Source organism: Culicoides brevitarsis, chromosome 2, assembly GCF_036172545.1.
Source record: "Culicoides brevitarsis isolate CSIRO-B50_1 chromosome 2, AGI_CSIRO_Cbre_v1, whole genome shotgun sequence".
Lineage (NCBI taxonomy): Eukaryota > Metazoa > Arthropoda > Insecta > Diptera > Ceratopogonidae > Culicoides > Culicoides brevitarsis.
The window spans coordinates 12,473,712-12,488,776 of NC_087086.1; the positions used below are offsets into that span (position 1 = coordinate 12,473,712).

General features: G+C 25.9%; 2 protein-coding genes across 2 annotated transcripts; one reads left to right on the top strand and one right to left on the bottom strand.

Annotated features, from left to right (window-relative positions):
- Window positions 1-772: 772 nt before the first annotated feature.
- On the top strand, window positions 773-4,039 carry LOC134828518 (protein dimmed; the record flags this gene model as incomplete). The annotated part of the gene is made up of 2 exons (XM_063841497.1): window positions 773-898; window positions 3,755-4,039. Coding segments are annotated over 2 exons (411 nt in total), but the record flags the coding sequence as incomplete, so codon positions are not given.
- Window positions 4,040-9,473: 5,434 nt separating this feature from the next.
- On the bottom strand, window positions 9,474-11,532 carry LOC134831433 (uncharacterized). The gene is made up of 2 exons (XM_063845160.1): window positions 11,394-11,532; window positions 9,474-11,341 (listed from the first exon to the last, which is right to left on the bottom strand). The coding sequence occupies exon 2, from the start codon at window positions 11,315-11,317 to the stop codon at window positions 9,500-9,502; it is 1,818 nt and encodes a 605-aa protein (XP_063701230.1). The 5' UTR covers window positions 11,318-11,341; window positions 11,394-11,532; the 3' UTR covers window positions 9,474-9,499.
- Between the last annotated feature and the right edge of the window lie 3,533 nt (window positions 11,533-15,065).

Here is a 15,065-nt window from a genome sequence, read left to right on the forward strand (position 1 = left end):
AAATAAAATAAATAAAAAACACAAATAAACAGAAAAAAGTGAAAACAATCAAATCAAATAAAAGTGAGTGAAATAAAAATAAAAAAAAGAAACCGAAGAAGAGTAAAGAACTACTAAAATAAATAAATAAAAGTGTGGATAACCAAGCACGAAAAAAAAACTTAAAACAACAACTTTTCTTGTAAATCATTTTATTTAAAGAGAAATAAAAAAAAAGCGAACTACGATGAAAAGTTGTAATGAAAACGATCAAACAATGCAAACCGTTTAAGCGTTAATTGCAACAAACAACAAAACATTTGCCAAGAACTTTTAATCCCGCGGATTAAGTAATTTCTCATTTTTTTTTATTGCATTTTCTTTAATTTACGAACGAAAAACTGCGAAGAAAATGAGATCTGACGATAAAAATTACATCCAAAAGGGAATAGAAGTCGACTTTACCTCCGCCGACGTGAGTGGCTTCTTTGGCATAAATGTCGAGAATTTCCGTGATCACAGTACGGATGAGCCGCCATCACGTACAGAAATTAATAATGTTGCGGGACGACCTCGGAGAAACACTAAAAGTACACTTGTGGTGAGTTTTCTAGTTTTTTTCCAATTTTTCATTGAAAAAAAAAATTCTTTGTTCAAGCAGACTCCCCCGCAACAAATTTTCGATCCAGATATGACAGACTCGAGCACACAAAGTGACGACACGAGTGGCACTAGCGGCGGAAATATCAGCAGTTGCGGCGATCGGCAGGCACGTGGGCGCAGTGCATGCTCCAATGGCGGTTACACAAGCAGTCGCAGGAAAAAGGGAGTTCTCAATGCGAAAGAACGCAATTTGCGGCGACTCGAGTCAAATGAACGCGAACGTATGCGGATGCACAGTTTGAATGATGCGTTCCAGGTAAGATGGAGTTTTCCCGATTTTTCTTGAGAAATTTTGCCGAGGAAACCGTCAGCAACGTTGACATGAATGCATTTGGCAGATTTTACCCTTTATATGTGTGTTTGTGTGTGTCTTTGTACAAATCACGTGGGATTACGATTTTTCTTCAATTGTTCTTGTATTTTTTTATAGTTTTTTTTTTATTTAAGTACTACATTGTTTTTGATCAGTCATGATTTTATAAAAAAAAAAAAAATTAAAGAAAAAAAAAATTAAAAGAAAAAAAAACTACCAATCTTATTAAAAATTTAAGAAAAAAAGAAAAAATATTTTTTTAAGATTCTTTGTTATTGTTTGATTTTTTTTATTTTAACCTTTTATTTTTTTTAATATTTAGACTTCAATACATTTGTTGACGCCGTTAAGCTGTTTAAAAAAAGTCAAATTAAAGCAACCATGGAGTATAATGCCTTCAATAAAATATAGAAAAAAAAACGACATTCGAATTCTGACAATGAAGCTGTAAACGTTAAGAAAAATTCATGTTCAACCAAAAGGCTTTCCATTCAAATACTTTTCGCTCATACATACATACATATATACGTACAAATAACTCAAACAAATAACAAGCTCATACAAATAACAACAAAAAAACTATATTTTTTTTTTGTAAACATATTTTTGGCAACCGAGGGCCTTTAAATAGATTTTTTTTATTCAAAATAGATTTTTGTAAATTTTTATTTATTAATTTTTTTTTTGTTAAATTGAATTTCTATTTCAAATAAATCAATTAATTAAAATAAATTAATAAAAAATATAAAAATTAATTCTAATTAAATGTTAAACATTTAGCGTAACATTTTTTTTTAACAATTTAAACAAACATTTTATATATTTTTTTTTTGTTCTTTTAACTTTCACAAAAAACTTTCGTACAAAAATACTCCATTAAAATTCTTTTGCTAATTCAAATCCTTTTTTTCTTTAAAAACCATACGTAAAATCCAAATGTCACCTGAGCATGATAGGAACATGTGTCCCTTCTGTTATTGTGACTTTTTTCGTCGTCGTTTTCTTATTTTTAAATGTAAAGCCTTCTGATGTGATCAGTTAACAAAACATGGAAGCAACATGTATAAATTTAGAGTCAACTCGTCGTTTTTCCTCCTTCCACGTCCCATTATCCAGCAACCAACTCTTCTGTCGCTTGTTTTCTTTGTATGTAAAGTTCATTTTGCAAAAGATACAAGCAGAGCAAAAAAAAAAACGGATGTATGTTGGTGACAGTAATAAAGATATATTATTTTTGTGTTTCTTTGTGTCTTGTCTCGCAATATTATTAATCGAGCAGACAGGATTCCTTCCCGCGCCAACATCGCGCAAAAAATGACCTTAAAGTTTTTTTTTTATCTCGAGAACTGAACCACTTATTGGATTGTTCTTGCGAGAAACCTATCAGACACCCTTGTGTATAAATAAAATGCAAACACACCGCTAGATCATAAAACTAGAGAACAGCAAAAAAGAACGGAGAATGTAATTTTTTTTTCGAGCTGCGTTGGCTGTTGTTTTGTAGTGCATTTTGATGTCGTTTTCATGTTTCAATTTTCTTTATTATTCCTGGTGAATATGTTGATGGTGTAGAAAGCTCTCTTTTTTTCTCGTTGCTGAAAAATACACGAGACCGCGACGACTCGACGAACGCGAACGTAACTTGCATAAAATTCAAAAAAACAATTTACAAAACAAAACAAGAAAAAAACGAGCTTCGTGTTGATTTTTTGTCATGAAAATTCGCGGAAATTTTAGCTCAAAGGAATTTTTCGAACTTTGTTGTCTAAGGAAGTTAAAAATTTTAGTAGTAGAATTTTCTCATCAGAAACTATTTTTAATAAAAAAAAAATTTAAAGTTTTTTAAAAAATCCAAAAAATTGAATGATTTGAGTGGTTACTAAGGACATTATTTCTTGATTTTTTTTTTCATTAATAAAATATAAAAATTATAAAATAAAAAAAAAATTAAAGAATATACGAATGATTTAATTGATCCTTATTGTTTTTTTTTTATTTTTAGAAAATATTTAAAAAATTAAAATTAAATTATAAAAAAATAAAATAATTAAAAATGAAATATTTTTTTAAATTAAAATAAAAAAAACTGAATATATCTAAATAGGAATTAATTTGATGAAAAGTGTCATAATAAAGACTAAAAATGCTTTAATTTAAAATTATTTGATAAAATTCATTATTTTTCTACCAAAAATGCGATCTTTTCAAAATTAAAATTTTTTTTTTAAATTTTTTAAAAAGATTTTAAAAAATTAATTTAAAATTTAATTTTATTTAAAATTTAATAAAAAAAATAATTATTTAAATTTAAAATAAAATAAATTTAAAGTGATTTAAATAAATTAATTTAATTTTTCTTTTATATTTAAAAAAAATCTCGGCACTACATTTTTTTCAGTAAAATTTCTTCGTATTTCGAGAATTTTAAATTTTTTTTTTCAACAAATGAAACCTTTCAAATTTTCATATTCCAAGCAAAGGAAAAAAGGTTAATCGAAGCACTCATTTTTTCATTCATCGTTTTATTTGTAAATTTTTTCTCTTTCTCCGTTCGTAACATTCGCTCCGAAAAAGAACGTTCATCGTTGCGAATTCCATTAATATTCATTCATACATTCACACCTCGTTTTTCGTCGTCGTCGTCGTTCTCGTCCATCGCTTACTTCTCTCGCTGTTGCTGCTACTGCTGCCATTGTGTGTTTAAAGGAGTCTCACGAGAATAATGATTATTTTTCTTGACTTTTATTTTCTCTTACATTTTCACCTCTAACCCTTTTTCTTCTTTTCTTTGCAATTTAGTCGCTGCGCGATATAATTCCGCACATCAAAAAGGAACGCCGTCTCTCGAAAATCGAGACACTCACGCTCGGCAAGAACTACATCAATGCATTGCACGACACGATTATCCGCATGGGAGGCTCCGTCACTGGGCATGCATCCTACGTCATGCCGGAGCCGTCTGATGCACTTACCAATGGAGACGGCATGCCAATTGTGCACGACTTGAACATCAAGCAGGAACGATCGCCCAGCACTGAGCGGAAGAGAGGCTTGCGACTTCATAAAAACGGTAAGATGTACTAAAAAAAAATGAGAAAAAAACGTGAAAGAAAAATATTTGGCGCTTTTTTTTAATTTTTATGAAAATTTATTGCTGAAGACAAAGACAATTATCAGTAAAAATAAATAAGAAAAAAAGAGTTAAAAAATGTACAAAAAAATTAAAATTAAAAAAAAGAGGGAAAATCAAGTCGATTTAAATGTTAATTAAAAATAAAATAAAAAAAATAATTAATCTTGCTTGTGTGCATTTGTGTCTTGTCTTGCTTTATAAAAAAAATTAAATTAAAAAAAAAATATTTTTATAAAAAAATTATTTTAAGTATCGATCATCAACGAACAGTGTGCCAAAAATTGTACAAAAAAAATTTTTGATTGATTTTTCACATCATTTGGTTTCACAACAAAAAAAACACAAGAAAACTGATCAATTGTTACAAAAGTGCACCAATTACATTTAAACTTGTAAAAAAATCTTATCTTGAGAAATGAGTTCCACGACAATCCATTAATTTTTATTTTTCGATGATATGACGTCATGCCGGCGATGACGAGGTTATTGTACATATAAGCTAAATTTCATTAAAACGCTTCAATTTTTGCTTAATATAATAAAATAAAAATATATAATAAAGAAAAAAAAATCTATAATCTTCCTCGCTCTCTTGCTGTTACGCACTCCACTTCTAATCCGTAACTACATTATCGTCGTCGTAGAGAAAAAGTGAATGAAAGACAGAAAAAAAAACTTAATTGTCTCATGTAGGGTCAATATATTCTTATTAATGTCTATATAATAATCAGAAAATCAAACAACTTTACTGTCATGCTTTTCATATTGTCGCAAAAATACAACAACAACACAAAAAATAAACAAAAGAGGAGAAAAAGAGATATTGAATGATGATGAAAATGAAGTCAAGTTACTTTTAAAATCTATATAATATAATGATAAAACCTATAGAAAAAATATTAATGATGAATATTGAAAAAAAAAAATTATTCGGTCGTAGAAAATAAAAAAAAAAAAAAAAATGATTTTAAATTGATTTTTTTTTTTCATGGAAATCTTATTCAAGAGAATTTATATTTTTCTTAAATTAATTAATAAAAATGATTTACTGAACGAAAATTTAATTTAACAAAAAAAAACATATAATTAACGATTAAATTACATGAATTAATATTAAATAAAAATAAATTATAAGGAAAAATTATGAAAAAAAGGTTCATTAAGGATGATGAAATATTAAGAAAATAATTTAAAAAAAATATTTTTAAAAATAAATAAATAAATATTAAAACTTAAAAATATATATTAACATAAAAAATCAAAACATAAACAAATATTTAAAAAAAATGAAAACTATGCATTTTAACGTTAAATTTGCTTCAAATCAAATATAAACTACAAATAATAAAAATACTATTAAAATAATAAAACTTATGTTTACAATTAAGATGAAAAAAGTAGAGAAATTCTGGTAGAAATTAATCAAAAATATTATTGAAGCAAACAAATAAAAATAAATAAATAAATAAAAGGAGAGGTTGTTGTTATAAAAAATTGTGTTTTATTAATAAATTTATGTTTTTTTTTACAAAATTTTTAGTTGAATCCTTGAGGAAAATTTTTTTTCTTGGATTTTTTCTGAAAAAAATAAGGAACATTATTATGAGAAATTATTACAATTTTTTTGGTCTTCTCATAATTCAATTCGAAAAGAAGTGGGTTGTCACAAATTAACTGTCTTTGTTATATGAGAATGTATTTTCGGGAAAACGTAATTACCTAACTAAATATAGAAATGGTACAGACATGCGGAAAAAATGGTTACGAAGAAATACGAAAAAAAATTACCAAGTTGGATTACTAAGCGAAATTTCTTATTTTTTTTTAACTTTGTTTAAATTAAATTAAATTAATTTATTAATTTAATTTAATTAATTAATTAATTAATTTAATTAATTTTATTTAATTAAATTAAAAATAAATTTTATTTATTAAGAATTTATTAAAATTTTAATTTAATTTTTTTTTATGGTACAGACATGCGGAAAAAATGGTTAGAAAGAAATACGAAAAATTTACCAAGTTATATTTATTTTTACCAAGCGAAATTTCTTATTTTTTTTTAACTTTGTTTAAATTAATAGAAATTAAAACAATTTTATTTATTAAGAATTTATTAAAAATTTAATTTAATTTATTTTTATTTTAATTAAATTAATTATTTAACTTAAAATTTTATTTTATTTTATTTATTTTTTTAATATATTATTTTAAAATATTTTTTTTCTTTTAAAAATAATTTTTTTAGTTAAATAAAAACTAAAAATAAAAATTTAATTAAATTTTCAAATAAATATTTTTATTTTAATTTATTTAATTAAATATTTTAAAATTAGTTACATTGAAAATAATTTATTTTCCACAAAAAAAAACGTTTCATTAAAGGTAAGCAAATTTCAACCAAAACCACAAAACAATCGCAATTTCCTAATCTCTCAAATTTATTAAAATGTTAATTTTGCTAAATTAATTAAAATTCCATTAAATCATTTAATGAAATCCTTTTGTATCATATTTACAAATTTACGCTTATCCTATATTTAAAGCTACACATATCTTTTCAATTTGCCGCATCACACACAATTGATATTTGTAACGAAAAAAAAAACATTTAAAGCCTGCAAAAAAAATATGTAACAATAAAAAAATATAAATCGTATTTGTCAACGGCACCTGATCCCAATTTCATCACTGCGATAACACTCTATAATCAATAAGTTTCATATAAATTGATTTTCCGCCACTTATTGCCTTTAATAGAGATATGTCGAGCTACACTTAGCTACCCACACACTGGCATTTTTCTTCTCATTGGATAAATAATTGGCATTTAACATCTGTGACCCTGCTGACTGATATGATTATTGTTCATTATCACAATTTTTTTTATAATTTATTTATTTGTATTATTTTATTAACGCAGGGAGGTGCGGGAAATTAAAAAAAAATATTTTTAAACAAAAATAAAAAAAATAATTTTTTAAAAATTTTAATTTGATTAATTTAATTATAATTAAAATTTATTTTTAACGAATTTATAATTTATTTATAAATTATTTTTTATTGAAAAAAATAAATTTAAAATTTTTTAATATTTTATTTGAAATATTTATTTTTTTATTAATTTTATTCAACGAATATTTAAATTAATTAAATGATAATTTTATTAAATAAAAAAAAATATTAAACATTTACCTACAAAAAAATTAATAAAATTAAAAAAAAAAATATTTTGCAAAAAAGTCACAAAATAGTTTTTTTTTTAATTTTTACAATTTTATAATTTTTGTTTTCTATTCAAAATATTTACGAAAATAAAAGGAATTTTTTTATTTAATTTTAAAATATATTTTTTTTTAATTTTCCCGCAACTTTCATTCGAGAAGTGACAAATTTTTCAGTTGAATAAAGCTCAAGTGTAATTCGTTTAAAAAAAAAGTTTATTTTTTTCGAGAAACATTGAGAAAAGTTGAAAGGTAAATAATGAAATTTGTTGTGTTAATTCATTTTTGCCACCTTCCCAGAGCTGCTCTGCGACATAATTGACTCTGATTCACTGACTTGTGCAATTTTATTTAAAAAAAAATATTTATATAAAAAAAATATAAGAAGCGTGATAAAAAAAAAGTGTCTTATATAATCTGATTATTATTGTTGTTGTTATTTGTTGCGAAAAAAGCTGCCTCTGTTCGCTAAAAGACATTATCTTTAGGGAATCGCACACAAACGAAGTCTATTATTAACGCCATTATTTGTCGCATTTCTTTTCACATGTGAGACGCTCGTCTTCTTATCGCTGCTCGGCGTTGGTCATGGCTCGTATCTATTACGAAGAGAAAAATAAATGGACATTTAGATGCCCATTTTGCTCAAGTAATTCTTCCATTTCTTGTTATTACACAATTTTTAAATACATTTTCTTCCTTGTGAATGTTTTTTTTTATGGATGTCCATTTTAGTCTGAGGAAAACACAGCAGAGCACAAAGGAAAAATCGCATGATGAAAGGAAAATTCATGTGTGAGTGCGTGTCAATGTGATTTGCGGGGGAAAAATGAAATCAAAAGAAGAAGATAAGAGAAATGGGATTTTTGATGGCATTATAATTTTTTGGTCTAATTCGCAGAACAAGACATGCATCGCCGTTGAGAATTGCTTTTTTGAATTAGGTGATGGGAGGATTAAAGTAAGTGCATCGAGGGTCCATTTTTATGAGTTTTTGTATTAAAATGGGACTTTAACAAGTAGATTTTTCGAAGAAAAAAAAATAAATTTCTGCTTTAAATGAGTAAAAATTGTTCAAACACTTCAAAATGCTTTTTGAATTTTTTACAGAATTTTTATCATATATTTTTCAGGTTTTGTCTTTTTATTAAATAAAATTAACTTTTGTATAAATTACTTAAAAATATATTTTTGAATTTTTCTTTTAGATTAAAAATGCATTCGTTTTAAATTGTTTGACTTAATTTTATTGCAAAAATTTGACAATTCCTCTATAAAAATATAAATTTTCTGAGTCAAAAAGCAAATTTATGCAAAAAAAAAATATTTTAGCTGTCAATATCTTGTTTTATTTTTGCATAAAAACTGTTGTAAATTTGAATTGCTTGCCATTTTTGAAAAATTTTTTACAAATTTCGATCAAAATTTTATTAAAAACTCAAATTTTTATAATTTTTTCTTAATTCTTAAAAAAAATTTTTTAAATTAAAAATTTTTTAAATTTTTTTTTAAAAAAAAAATCAAATTAATAAAAATTAAAAAAAAATTTAAAAAAATCGATTTTTTTGTAAAAAAATATTTTTAAAAAAATGCATTTGTTTTAAAAATTAATTTTTTTGCAAAATTTGAAAATTCCTCTATAAAAATATAAAAAAAAAAGAGCAAATTTATGCAAAAAAAATATTTTAGCTGTCAAAAAAAATATTTTTGCAAAAAAAAAAAAAAAAAAAAAAAAAATATTAAAAAATTTTTTTTTTTTGTAAAGTTCAATACAAAAAAAATTTAAAAAAATTATTAAAATTAAAAAAAATATTAAAAATATAAAAAATAAAAATTTTAAAAAAATATTAAAAATTCAAAAAATTTAATTTTAGTTTATTATAGAAATTTTAATAAATTAATTTTTAAAATTTAATAATTTTATTTAATCTCGTATTTACTTTAATTTTTATATAAAAATAAATAAAATTATAAATTCAATTGAAACTATGAAAAAACTATTATTTTCTAAAAAATTCTGCAAGCAAAACAATTTTTTTAAATTTTTTACCTTTTTTCGATCAAAAACTCGTAAATTGTCAAAAACCTTGAACAAAACTCTCAAATTATTTAATAATAAAAATATAAAATTTTATTTTTATAATTCAATTTTTTCATTTTAAAAAATATATTTTTAATTTTTTTTATTCAATTTTTGTACTGTAAATAATTTTCCAGCACTTTTGGCAGTCTCAAAGACTTTATCACACGTTCTCGTTCCGCTCCTTTGATTTTTTCGCCCAAAAAATATCGACGACAATTTTCTCTACAAATTCCTTTCAGCGACATTATTTTCTCTGAGTGAAAAACTCGATTAAAATCCTTTTGTCCCAAAAATGGCTCGATCAGATGAAAATCCTGCACGTCTGGAAATTTCACCAAGGCACCTTTTCGTCTCAGAGTTACGTTATTCGCGAGATGCAGTTGCATGCGAAACACATCACTCAAAATAAACTTTTGCCGATCCGAATATCGTTGAAACAAAATTTTGCATAAATTTAAGTCGACAATGTCATCGAAGCTAATGAGGTTTAATTGATCGAATTTCAGATAAAATTCCAAAAGTTTCGTTCGAACACGGGCATCGGAGAGGATTTTTTCATCGACAAAGAAGAGTTCGTAGTACAAAATCCCGAAATAATCACAAAATTCATGCGAATCGATTGTAAAGCTCGGAATTTGTTGCAACGATCGAATTACGTTCAATAAGGGCTCAAAAGGTTTCTCCGAATGGATGATTCGTTTGACACATTGACCAATGACGAAAATTATTTCTCGTCGATTGGATTGATGTTCCGGATAAACTTTCGCTTTGTCATGCAAAAAAACGCAAATAAAGTGACATTTTTCGTAAAATCTTCCTGCATCCGCAAAAATCGCCAAAAACTCTTCAATGACACTTTTGAAGGAATTTCTCTCATCCAAGTAACATGCGTTGATGAGAAGTGGATAGAGCTTCATGTTTGTCTGATAAAAGCGATGCAGTGACGTGAGACTGAACAAATCCGTGATTTCCGCAAAGCAAAAGTCCTTTTTGAACATTCGATCGATCAAATAAGTGATTTTCTCGTTGAAAAGCTCCCATTGTCCCAACGAGGCACGATAAACGGCCGCTTTTAAGGCATTTTCGTCGTCATGATTTTTGATTTTTGGATCGATTTTGAGTTCTTCACAGCAGAATTGCACTAATGGCAGTTCACACCATGCCGCAGCGACATGAAGGATCGTATTTTGTTTGTTATCGTGACACTCGGGCTCGAAATACGACGGAAAAATCCTCAAAAGTTCCAATTTTTTGGCTTCATCCAACGTCGATCGCATTGCTGCATGAAAAATTGTCGCTTTTTGCCCGTCAATGACACTCCAATCGACTTTTTCGCGATATTTGTCCCAAATGTGGTCAAAAATTTCGTTTTGATTCACTTTTCCATCGAAAACCAAGTGCATGAAATATTTTCCAGATTTCTCGTCGAGCAACTCGTTCAACATCAACACGTCGTAATCCAATAAAAGTCCAATTGCAGCGACATTTCGAGCCTTAACTGCATTCAAAAGTGCTAATTTTAGTTCAAAATGCGAAAAAACGGGACCATTTTCAAGTAATTTGTAAATTACATCACCGGGACAGTCGAATGAGTCACAGGCGATCGTTAGCGGTGATTGTCCTCCTTTTGCTTGCCCATACAAGAAAGAAATTACTTGGCGCCGTTCCAACTGTAACAAATATCGCGCAATTTCGTAGCGTTCTAATTTTAAGGCGAAATATAAAACGGTTTCGTCATAACTTGTGACTTGACGTAAGGCGGCGGGGAGTTCCTGCACGAGATTTTTCAGCGTTTCCAGGTCGTTTTCTAGCACGAGAAAGTGTCCAAAGGGTGTTGGCCAGTTCTGTTGTTGTTCCCAGTTTAAGATGAAATCAGGATTTGCTCGTATTAGACTACAATAGTCGACTTCTAGATGTTCCATGGGTGAGTTTTTCCTTAATTTTGACTGAAAAAAATGAAGTTGAATAAAATTTCTTATTTTTATTTAATTTTCTTACGTTTTTGGCGATGATTTATTGGTAAAATTTAATTTTTAAGGAAATTACGCAGTTTAGAACTTAAAAAGATGTTCTAGAATTGAAAGTTCTTTTAGAAATGCGTTTAATTTTGATGAAATTGCGCTTATTTATAATTTTGCTCTGGATTTGTTTTTATTTTTGTTTTGAAATTTGCTCGATTCGACGTTTTAATGTTGAATTTTTATCCAATCTCGAACGAAATTCGAAAGTGCCGTTAATGCTTTTTGATTTAAATAAAAATATTTTAACGTTAAAAAAATTTATAATGATTATATTAAAAAAATTTTTCTTTGACATAGTTTTGTTTTGAAAACTAAATCAAGAGAAAAACTATGTCAAAAACTGTGTCAAAGCAATTTTTGTCAAATCTTGCTCCAAATGGATAAAAATTTGTCAGAGGGCTCTAATTTATCATTTTTAATCATTTTATAACTCAAAACTGCCAAAAAATTGAAACTGAAAAAAAATTTTTTCTTTGACATAGTTTTGTTTTGAAAACTAAATCAAGAGCAAAAAAACTGTGTCAAAAACTGTGTCAAAGCAATTTTTGTCAAATCTTGCTCCAAATGGATAAAAATTTGTCAGAGGGCTCTAATTTATCATTTTTAATCATTTTATAACTCAAAACTGCAAAAAAATCGAAACTGAAAAAAAAATTTCCTTTGACATAGTTTTGTTTTGAAAACTAAATCAAGAGCAAAAAAACTGTGTCAAAAACTGTGTCAAAGCAATTTTTGTCAAATCTTGCTCCAAATGGATAAAAATTTGTCAGAGGGCTCTAATTTATCATTTTTAATCATTTTATAACTCAAAACTGCAAAAAAATCGAAACTGAAAAAAAAATTTCCTTTGACATAGTTTTGTTTTGAAAACTAAATCAAGAGCAAAAAAACTGTGTCAAAAACTGTGTCAAAGCAATTTTTGTCAAATCTTGCTCCAAATGGATAAAAATTTGTCAGAGGGCTCTAATTTATCATTTTTAATCATTTTATAACTCAAAACTGCAAAAAAATCGAAACTGAAAAAAAAATTTCCTTTGACATAGTTTTGTTTTGAAAACTAAATCAAGAGCAAAAAAACTGTGTCAAAAACTGTGTCAAAGCAATTTTTGTCAAATCTTGCTCCAAATGGATAAAAATTTGTCAGAGGGCTCTAATTTATCATTTTTAATCATTTTATAAAAAACTGCAAAAAAGAAACAATTTTTTGTCAAAGTTTTGCTCAAAGCAATTTTTGTCAAATCTTGCTCCAAATGGATAAAAATTTGTCAGAGGGCTCTAATTTATCATTTTTAATCATTTTATAACTCAAAACTGCTCCAAAAAAATTTGTCGAAACTGAAAAAAAAAAAATTTCCTTTGACATAGTTTTGTTTTGAAAACTAAATCAAGAATAAAACTGTGTCAAAAACTGTGTCAAAGCAATTTTTGTCAAATCTTGCTCCAAATGGATAAAAATTTGTCAGAGGGCTCTAATTTATCATTTTTAATCATTTTATAACTCAAAACTGCAGCAAAAAAACTGTGTCAAAAACTGTGTCAAAGCAATTTTTGTCAAATCTTGCTCCAAATGGATAAAAATTTGTCAGAGGGCTCTAATTTATCATTTTTAATCATTTTATAACTCAAAACTGCAAAAAAATCGAAACTGAAAAAAAAATTTCCTTTGACATAGTTTTGTTTTGAAAACTAAATCAAGAGCAAAAAAACTGTGTCAAAAACTGTGTCAAAGCAATTTTTGTCAAATCTTGCTCCAAATGGATAAAAATTTGTCAGAGGGCTCTAATTTATCATTTTTAATCATTTTATAACTCAAAACTGCAAAAAAATCGAAACTGAAAAAAAAAAAACTTTTCCTTTGACATAGTTTTGTTTTGAAAACTAAATCAAGAGCAAAAAAACTGTGTCAAAAACTGTGTCAAAGCAATTTTTGTCAAATCTTGCTCCAAATGGATAAAAATTTGTCAGAGGGCTCTAATTTATCATTTTTAATCATTTTATAACTCAAAACTGCAAAAAAAAACTGCAAAAAAATCGAAACTGAAAAAAAAATTTCTGCAAAAAAATCGAAACTGAAAAAAAAATTTCCTTTGACATAGTTTTGTTTAAAAAACTAAATCAAGAGCAAAAAAACTGTGTCAAAAACTGTGTCAAAGCAATTTTTGTCAAATCTTGCTCCAAATGGATAAAAATTTGTCAGAGGGCTCTAATTTATCATTTTTAATCATTTTATAACTCAAAACTGCAAAAAAATCGAAACTGAAAAAAAAATTTCCTTTGACATAGTTTTGTTTTGAAAACTAAATCAAGAGCAAAAAAACTGTGTCAAAAACTGTGTCAAAGCAATTTTTGTCAAATCTTGCTCCAAATGGATAAAAATTTGTCAGAGGGCTCTAATTTATCATTTTTAATCATTTTATAACTCAAAACTGCAAAAAAATCGAAACTGAAAAAAAAATTTTTCTTTGACATAGTTTTGTTTTGAAAACTAAATCAAGAGCAAAAAAACTGTGTCAAAAACTGTGTCAAAGCAATTTTTGTCAAATCTTGCTCCAAATGGATAAAAATTTGTCAGAGGGCTCTAATTTAATTTTTAATCATTTTATAACTCAAAACTGCAAAAAAATTGAAACTGAAAAAAAAATTTCCTTTGACATAGTTTTGTTTTGAAAACTAAATCAAGAGCAAAAAAACTGTGTCAAAAACTGTGTCAAAGCAATTTTTGTCAAATCTTGCTCCAAATGGATAAAAATTTGTCAGAGGGCTCTAATTTATCATTTTTAATCATTTTATAACTCAAAAAAATCTGAAAAAAAAATTTCCTTTGAAAACTAAATCAAGAGCAAAAAAACTGTGTCAAAAACTGTGTCTTTTTGTCAAATCTTGCTCCAAATGAAAAAAAAAATTTCCTTTGACATAGTTTTGTTTTAAAAACTAAATCAAGAGCAAAAAAATGTCAAAGCAATTTTTGTCAAATCTTGCTCCAAATGGATAAAAAATTGAATCTTAAAAAAAAAATTTCCTTTGACATAGTTTTGTTTTGAAAACTAAATCAAAAAAAAAACTGTGTCAAAAACTGTGTCAAAGCAATTTTTGTCAAATCTTGCTCCAAATGGATAAAAATTTGTCAGAGGGCTCTAATTTATCATTTTTAATCATTTTATAACTCAAAACTGCCAAAAAATTAAAACTGAAAAAAAATTTTCTTTGACATAGTTTTGTTTTGAAAACTAAATCAAGAGCAAAAAAACTGTGTCAAAAACTGTGTCAAAGCAATTTTTGTCAAATCTTGCTCCAAATGGATAAAAATTTGTCAGAGGGCTCTAATTTATCATTTTTAATCATTTTATAACTCAAAACTGCCAAAAAATTAAAACTGAAAAAAAATTTTCTTTGACATAGTTTTGTTTTGAAAACTAAATCAAGAGCAAAAAAACTGTGTCAAAAACTGTGTCAAAGCCATTTTTGTCATATTTAAATATTTTTTTTAATTGTTAAATTTTAACCAAAATAATATATTTTAATTAATTTTTTAAAAAGTATTTTAAATTTTAACCAAAATAATATATTTTAATTAATTTTTTAAAAAGTATTTTTAAGAAATTTAAATAATTAATTTTTTTTAAATAATTAATAAATTTAATATTTTTAA